This window comes from Chlorocebus sabaeus, chromosome 23, assembly GCF_047675955.1.
Source record: "Chlorocebus sabaeus isolate Y175 chromosome 23, mChlSab1.0.hap1, whole genome shotgun sequence".
Lineage (NCBI taxonomy): Eukaryota > Metazoa > Chordata > Mammalia > Primates > Cercopithecidae > Chlorocebus > Chlorocebus sabaeus.
Genome location: NC_132926.1, coordinates 46486989 through 46495878, shown reverse-complemented (window position 1 = coordinate 46495878; position 8890 = coordinate 46486989). Strand labels below are relative to the sequence as shown.

Genomic DNA, 8890 nt, shown 5'->3' with positions numbered 1-8890 from the left:
GCTGGAATCATGACCCTCTAGTTCCCTATGCTCCAACCTACCCACTCTGATAAACCTGCTGCAGGGGTAGGAATCTCGGGGAAGGAGCCTTAGCCTCAAGGCCTGGCTTCTTGGCTTCCCAACTATAATGACAGCTCCACACATTCCACAGAGGTGATGGTGTTGACAGGTACTTGGGAAATACCAGTTTTCTTTCCCAGCATATTTGTCCTTATTTTTTTCAGGACATGGTAAACATTTTATTGTCATCCTAGCTTAATTAAATAGAAAAAAGGCAGCAGTCTAGAATTTTGGTACATTTCAAATATATTTTATTACTTTCCATCTTAGAAAGAATATGAAACCTGCATGCAATGCTAATGGTTTCTGACATGTACGTAGCATATAACACAGCAGTACAATGCAGCGTATACTGGGGGGCAGTGTGTGGAGGGGGCATTCTTAAGGGTATATGTACAGAGGAAAGGGCGCATGGTCATCTTAGCTTTCGAAAGAGGACTGCACTGTTTAACATTGAAGAATTACATGGGGAATCACAAATATATTGCTTTAGTACTGCATGTTCCGTTGTGGTGAGGGAGAGAAACATGCTTTGAAGGTTTTCCCTTGTCAACAGAATGTGGGTCTGTAGCTGTGTATTGTGCATGTATTCATATATTTTTAAGTTTTCTCCTAAGGTTTTTGCTGACAGTGTTGGGAACCTCACATGCTTCTGAAGCATTAAATATTGAACCTGTGAACCTTTCAGAAACTCTCAGGTTGGGAATGACCCCACACCTTCTTTAAGGATCATTTGTCTCGCCATCACAGGATCTTGGAAATGTTTCCTAGGGTGTGTAAAAATTAACCAGGGGGGAATGAAGCACATTTTTCTGGCAACCAAACTTGAGTTCCTCAAAGAACAGATGCAGAGAGACCTGCTCCTGCTTGCCCGGCTACAGGGGCCACTGCAGAGTCACACTGAGGCTGTGACCGGCCATAAGCCCAGGAGAGCCCGTGGCAGCTGTGCCGAGGCGCCAGGACCTCTGAGCGGAAGCTTCCCAAGCTAGGAATGGAGCAACACTGCAATGAAATGTGTCCACCAAGCTCATTGTTCCGCCCGGGCGCTTATAAAGCTCAGATGTATAGTGACATATGGACAAATACAAAAAAGCATTTCTTAAAAAGGAAAGGCATGAGTTTTCCCCTTTTCGATAAAAAGCAGCCTGTGATGAAGTCTGGAGCACAAGAGAGATGGGTCTCACATCTGGAAGCCTTTCGCACGCAGCTATAAAATGTAAAAACTGACCGTTGGTAAAAAGTGCTTCATAACAATATATAACTTGTGTCTTATGCCTGGGAGAAAGAAAGGCTTTTTTTTTTTTTTTTTTTTTTTTTTAAATCTGCAAAGTCCTTTGCACAAGTCTCCCAACTGGTCTGGAGTTTTCCCATCAGAGATTTTTCACCCTATTCTTCGTAGACCCTAGGGAGAAAAAACACATGTGTAAGTGGCTCAGGACATGAGGCAGGCAGTTCACAAGCTGCTGGCTAAGTGGCTTCATTTGCATCTGGTCTGCAGGGACTGCCCCTGTCTTAGGACTACAGGAACCCCCAGGGAGAAGTGGGAGGGACCCTTCTGAGGATGTGGTCCCAGGGACCATGAAAACTCACACCAGTGTGGCTTTGTCCTTTCTAACCATCTGCAATCTCACCTCTGCAATCTCATTTTGTCCTCAGAGGCCTATGGAGCAAACCAGCTTTGCATATGAGGAAACTGAGGCACCACAGACTTAAGATTTGCCCAGTGGCCACTGACTGTTAGTGGCAGGAATGCAGTCTCTCTCTAGCATGGTAGGCTGCTCCCGCACCTCCTTGTTTCTTTCCGCGTCTGTACTCGGCCTCTCTATTTAGAGAAAATAGCAAGGGTGGGAGGCATTCTCTCCCTTGACTTAGGCTTATATATTTCTTTGTATTTTGCCCAAAGAATGCATGTATTCCAGAAGAATGTTAGCTCTAGAAGCTGCTTCCTAGAGATAGAAGAGGTGGTTGGTGGGGTGGGGAAGTGGTGCAGGAGGCCTGTGCCCCTCAGTCCCTGCTCCTGGCTGCATTGCCTCATCTCTACTGGTTTCCAATCCCTCCTTCCCCTCACCTCTCAAACTGTCCCCAGTTAGATATTTTGCTTTCTTCTAGTTCTGCCCCATGGCTGCCCTGGGGCCGTACTTTACACTCAGCCTATCACTTCTCTGTCTTGTTCTTGATTTCTGAGTAAGACCACTGAATTACGCATTGAAATAAAATGCCTGACTCCGCGTTTCCTGTGGTGGCCGGAAGCTCCCTGAAAGCTCTGGTCTCTGAAGTGCACAGAGCTCCTCTGTGTGGCACCCATGGGCCTGAGCCCACCGTATAACCTTCTCCTTTCTCTAACCTGGCTTTGGCATTCGCTCTCTCTCTCTCTGTCTGTACAAAGAGGACTTCAAACACTTCCTTTATTACTGTTCTACATTCATTAAGATATTTTCAACTTTTTTCAGGGGAGGGAGGTGGGGAGGGCAGGGACCTTAACACTCCAAGAAAGAGGGGTGAACTAATTTTATAGCAAAGTGAGAATAGGCCTGGTAGCTGAGAGGCTCTTGTTGCTATTATTGGAATTTTCAGGAAAAAAAAAAGCAGGGCCATGTTTAGACCTGTGGGTGCCTGCTTTTCCAGGTTGCAGCTCAGGTAGAGAGGAGGAGCAAGGTGAGTTAAAGGTTTGAGTATCCCCCAGCAGTCAGATCAAGATGTCCTTAGCCTCTTCCATAACCTGCCCATGGGATTAGCCTTCTGCCAGTTTTGATGACACAGGGCCTGGAGGGTGACAGACAGTGGACTGGGCAGTTCTGGCCTTTGCCACATGAGCTGCCTGGCTTGACCAGAAAGAGGGCTTCATTCCCATCAGATTTATAGAAAATAATTTCTCGCTCTCATCACTTTCTATTTCAAGCAACTGCAGATGAGGCGGTTTTGGAGGCAGCAAAAAAGGCTCAGATACAGGGGTTGAGCCTGAGTGTCAGCTCTTGGAGAGCTGGTCACAGGGCTGAGCTTGGTGTGGCATGGCTGGGCCAGGTGATGGGAGGGCAATGCAGGCATTGTGGCTGCGCCTTCCACCCTGTGAGGGCAGCTCGTGGAATAGCACCAGGAGGCCTGGTTTGCTATCCTGGCTTTGCCCTATGCTCCCGGGCAAGTCACCCCTCTCTCCCATTTAGCCTTGATTTCCCCCTCTGCAGCAGAGGGTGCTGACACTAGCTCCTGGGGAAGTCACCTGCATGGTGCATGCGTGCGTGCATGCATGCGTGTGTGTATGTGTGTGTGTGTGTGTGTGTGTGCTTCCTGATCATACTATGCAGGCAAAGGTGGAAATAAACTCTGCGTATTTGAGGAGTGAGGCAGGACAGGCTACCTTCACATGGTACAGGGGAGCTAGGAACTGGATTCCTCCTCCGAGGACAGACATAAGACCCCAAGAGACCAGAGCTGGGAAGTCACCTTCTGATTATGAGGAAATAGTGCCCAGTAAGTACAGGGCTGGTTCAGGGTGCTGGTGCTTTTAACATTGCTGCCTGCCTTGGTTAACAGTGGCTCTGATTTTAAAGAGCCAAACCCGTGGTGCCTTCCAACACCTGCAAAGGAAGGAGTTTATCAGGTTTCTGGGCAGCAGAGGGAGTGGGGCACCTTGGAGAAGAAAACATGTTTCTGGCAAAGATCATCCTCAGCACCTCATGGTTTTATAGCACAGTTTTTTAGCCAACATACACTGTCACCTAATTGGTCACATTTTACCCCACTGAATACTCAGAGCTCCCCTGGCAGCTATGCCAGTGCTCACCTTGCCATTTAACAACTTATGTAACTTAAATAAAAAGAGGAATTAAGATTATAATGTAAATATTTGAGTGAGACAGACTTTAGTTTACAAAATGACAAACCTGACATGCTTGCAAATGGACAAGAGATGCATAGCTAGCTTTGTTAAGTGGTGAGTTCCTCGTCCCTGGGGGTATGTAGGCAATGCCTGAGTATCTGTTTGCTGTGGATGTTGTGGTGGGTGTTCACATATTAGATGGGGCTAGATGACCTGGTGGCGGGGGGTCCCTTCCCATCCTGAGAGCCACAGCTGGGTCTGGAGGGAAGGAAGGTGAGCAGAGGCAGCGCGTACCTGCGCTTCTCGTTCCAGGCGTTGTACCACTTGATGAAGCGTTTGGTGCTCTGCAGCTTGGGGTGCAGGCAGTGCTCCTGACCTCGGTACCTGGACACGCTCTTGGTGGTGATGCTGAAATGGAGCAGGATGAGGTGGAGGGTTGAGGAGGCTGAATAACATGTTGCCTCTCCTGTGGCCTGTGAGTGGCCCTGGGCTAAGTCGGGGTCCTGAGAGACTGCGGCTTCCTGCCTCCTCTAAAGGGAGCCTACTTCTGTGCTCACTCCCTGGCTGGCTCTTTGGAAGGTTCTGGTTGTTCCCTTATTCTCTGACTCCGTATTAGGGCCTAACCCTCCCTCACTTTTCCCCTGGGAGTCCTGAGAGTCTGGGATGGTCTCTCCCACCCCCAACCTCATGCAGTGTGTTGTCTCCAGGGCTCAGGCCTCTTTTGGGGAACAAAGGTCAGAGGACTCTTCCAGCTCCTCTGAGCCTGGGATCAGGAGGTAGAGAAAGCTAATGCCAGCAAGGTGCACATGCCAACACCTCTGTCCTTGGATTTGAGGAGCTCATGGTAAGGCTCAGACATGCCCCCAGACACTCTGGTTTCTGTCTCCTCAACCCCAGTTCCCTCTGACCCACCACAGATTGTCCCAGGGCTGGGCATCTCCTGATCCTGAGGCAAAGTCTTGTTGGCCTTGTGTGAGGTGCCAGGTATCTCACCCCTAAGCAGAAGAGTAAGACCTCTCGTCTGCACAGCCTGAAGATCTCAGGCCTCTATCTGCCAATGTTCCAACACCCAGCAGAAGCCTAGCCATGTGATAGAGAAGCAGGTGTTGTGCAGACTGTAGGGGCCTGGGACTGAATCTCAAGTTTGGTTGTGGGACCTTGGGTAACCTCTCTGAATCCAGTTTGGCCATCTGTAAAATGGGCACAATAATAGGACTATCTCACAGGGTTATTGGGATGATTAAAAGATACAATCTTTACCAAGTGCCCAGAACCTGGTAGATGCACAATTAATAGTTACTGTTAGTAGTCATTGGTCATGGAAGATGAAGTGGCCAAGAGGAAAGAGTAGCCTTGCTGTGGGGGCTCCAGCCTGGAGGGCGAGGCAAGCCTGCTGCTCAGAACTTCTGAGTCTCTCTAAGCCAGGGCTGGGCCACAGGCATGACAGGAGTTGGGTGGAATAAGGGACCACCTAGGGTATTTGGAAAAGTGCAAGGCGAGAGACGAGGATGCCACTTCTTGAGGAGTCACAGCCATGCAAGCTATGATGGTAGACTGGGATTCTGGAGTGGGCTTGGAGGGCAAAGAAGGGAGACTGGAAGTGAGAGTGGAAAGAGTGAGAAGAGAGGGACAGAGGTCAGCTAGTTCCCCACTGTTACCAAATGGAAAATGTCAGGGCTTATATGGGCTAAGTTCTGGAAGGGAGAGGATTCCCATGACTTCAGTCTCCCAATTGATGGGGAAAGAAAATCGGATCTTGCCACCAGAATGGGGGCACAATGTTCCTGGGCAACCTGTTTTCTTCCTTTCTCTGTGCTCTGGGTTTCTGGGGTCCCCACTAGGGCCTAAGCTCCTTGGGGCAGGGGCGGGTCTTCCTGCTGATGCCAGGTGATGGTGCCTGCCTTGACTGGACTCCTTTGTGACCCGGGTCATTCCTCTAGCCTTGAGCACGGGCCAGGCTTCAGAGTGAACTCTGGTTGTCTCTCTCCCCCACTGTGCCCAGTCACCCTGCAGGAATTTAGCAAATGCTTTTCTCTTTCTGCCTACAAGGCTGCTTTTGCATTCTGAAGGAAAGGACGTGGCAATGCCTGATAAAAACCCTGTCTCAGTTAGGTCAGCGTGCAGGCTGTGCATCCCAAATCCTGAAGGTCAGGGAGAGCAGGAAGGGACACTCAGCCCTCTCACTACAGTGCCCAAATGCCACGTCATAATACTGGGATTATGAAAATCGGTTGTGGAGTGCAGACATGGGGATTTGTGACTCCAGCAACTACCAGAAATTCTGAGTCCTGTGACCCTCTCCTCCACAGTTCTGGGGGTGGGGTGGGGAGGCTGTGTAAGGGTTTTGGTGAGAGCTCCATGGACCTATGACACAAATGGCTATTTCTAGAATTCAGACTCTCCTGGATTCTTCTGGGTGCAAAGACTCCCACTTGCAAAGCGGACCTTTCCCCCCTGCCCCTGCCCTGCCCCCACCCCCAGCCTCAGCAGCGATTTCTGGGTGATTCAGGGTGAGCTGGAAAATTTGCTTTTGTTCAGCCTTTGTGGCTGAAAACCTGCTTTGCAGAAGTGCTGGCCCCTCATCTGATTTGGAGAGTTTTAGGATCGTGGAGAGGGAGAGGAGCCCCCAGCCCTCAGGGATGAGGTGGGAGGCTGGGGGCCGGGGGGTGGAGGTTTAGTAGAGGGCGATTGGATTGTGTGCGGATCTCCTGAGGCCCCTGCAAGTTTCCACAAGCCTCCATAAAGCCTTTCCCGCACTTGCCTAGCTATAGTTTTCCTCTATATGTGCAAAAGTTTAGCCAGGAAAAGGGCAAGCATATTTACTGAGGGCTCTGTTCTTTTTAGGTATCACTGCATCCTTTACTCTGCTTTCTTTCCCTGAAGGTCTCAGAAACTTGCTTGGTATACAGAGTAGTTTTCAGCTCTTAGACGAGTGAAATTTAACTTGGAATTTCCCCTGTCATTCTTAGCCCGCAAACTGGAACCATTGAGGAGCTTGGAGCTCCTTTCCCAGCTCATTTGACACTTGGCCCCCACCCAAAAGGATTTTTGGGTGTTTTCTTTGAATTTGGTCTGCAAGGCAAGGGGTAGGGACAAGGGTGTTAATTTAGGTGCCTGTGAAGGAAAGCAGTGGGGTCAGCTCAGGTCCAGTGGATTTCTGAATTCCCCTAATTTCAGCCTGCTTGTGTAGCCCCTAGGCGGAGGATGTGGGGTGCTGGGTGGGGGTGTGCCCTGCTTTCACAGACACTGTAGAAGGCTTTTGGGCCAGTGGGGGCCAGCCGGTGGAAGGCACTTGCCCAGACTGAGAATAAAGTGCGTCCTGTTTCTGGGGGAGGGGAAGAGGGGCCAATGGTCTGTGGCAAATATTTGGTAGCCGCTTTGCCAAGGGCTCCCTTCCTGGCCAAGAGCGTATTGATGAGGAAGCAGAGGTGCTGGCCTCAAGTGGTTAATTGGGAAGGCGGAGGAGCAAGAAACTAAGTGTTCTCTCACTCTGCCCCAGTTTTTCCAACATTCCCCACATCCCCACCAAGCAGGGCTCCAGCCATGTGGCACATTAACCCCAGGAGAGCACTCGGTATCTCGACCCACAGGGAGTACAGCCGGTGAGGGAAGCGCGTGGAGCGTTCTCAAAATGAAATCTCTAGGAGCGGAAAACTTGCAGTCCACTGGCCTCTGACTGGAACAAGGCTCTGAAGGAGAGTCAGGATTTAAGATAGTGTTTGCATTAATCCTCTGTCCAGTGACAGTAAGGCAGCACGCCTCACAGTTTGGGTGTGAGTGTGCTTTAAGTGATTTCAATCTAGGTTTTCTGAGTTGGCACAAGGGATCCCTTTAACCCTTGATGGCCCTAGCAGAGTGGGTGGCCCATGGTACAAATAGGGAGACTACTCATTTGAATCCTAGCAAGGCTGAACTTGGGAGGCTCTGTTCCGGAGCGGGACAGTGACCCCCTTTCCCGACTGTCTTCTAGAGTGTCTCGCCAGCGTCCTAAGGACTTGCTGGGCAATTACGAAGCCTTTTCCAAGGCTTTGACAAAGTCAGAGAGAAATGTTTGTTAGCCAGACCCAGGCCCAGGCTGAGCCCTGTCATCGGGTTGACAGCAGTGCGCACCCCCTCAAGGTGAGGAGCGAGAACTCACATAACCATCTTCTCCTCGCAGTGCGGGTACTTTGGCTTCATTTCCAGCTTCTTCACGTCGCTGTAGCGAATCTTGGGTCCCTTCCGGGAGCACTTGCATTTGGACCCTGCGAGCGAGCGCGGGGCAACTGCTTAGTTGCGAGGGAGTCTCCTACCCCTCGACCACCTTGGTGCCCACCCAGACCACCCCCCGCGGGATCCTAGGATGCCTAGAAATTGGCGCTTGTGTTCCCCAGGACAGGACGAGAGGAGACGGCGACAAGGGGAGCTCCCCGCACTCACCGTCCACGCGCGCGGTGTACAGCGCCAGCAGCAGCAGGAGTAGCGCGGCCGCCAGGAGCCTCATGCTGACCGGAGGGGCGCGGCACGGGAGCAGGGACATGGGGAGGGCGCTGGCCCGTCGGAGCGGCGGCCCGGAGACGCCACCCGGCTCTGCTCGGCTTTCTCTGCCCGGGGCGCGCCTTCCGGCTCGGCTGGCTCCGGCTGCGCCGTCGGTGGATGCCCACGGCTGTCTGTCGCGGTGCGCTGCGCTCTGCGCTTGTCTCTGCGCTCTCTCCACAGCCTCCCTCCGCCCGCCCTGGCCTCTTTTAAATCCGCTCCTGCCCTCGCAGCGAGTGAGCTCATTAATATGCAGAACCACTCAGTGACTCACTGAGATTTCTCAATGTGGTGAGGGGAGGAGACCTTCCCAGCCCGCCCGTCGCCCGCCCCGGGAAAGGACCCGCTATCGCAGCGGCGCACACCCGGAGCCACGCGCGCACACGCACACGCACATCCGCTAACCTCTCGCTCACACAACACGTATCCTTCGCACACTTGCACACCCAGACCACTGCGCGCACACGTTTCTAGCGTCCCACTCTGCCTTTGGGGAGC

General features: G+C 51.7%; 1 protein-coding gene across 1 annotated transcript; it reads right to left on the bottom strand.

Annotated features, from left to right (window-relative positions):
• Window positions 1-288: 288 nt before the first annotated feature.
• Window positions 289-8637, bottom strand: CXCL14 (C-X-C motif chemokine ligand 14). Its single transcript, XM_008014521.3, has 4 exons — window positions 8297-8637; window positions 8016-8121; window positions 4172-4285; window positions 289-1462 (listed from the first exon to the last, which is right to left on the bottom strand). Exons 1-4 carry the CDS (start codon window positions 8394-8396, stop codon window positions 1447-1449), a joined length of 336 nt encoding a protein of 111 aa, XP_008012712.2. The 5' UTR covers window positions 8397-8637; the 3' UTR covers window positions 289-1446.
• Window positions 8638-8890: the final 253 nt, after the last annotated feature.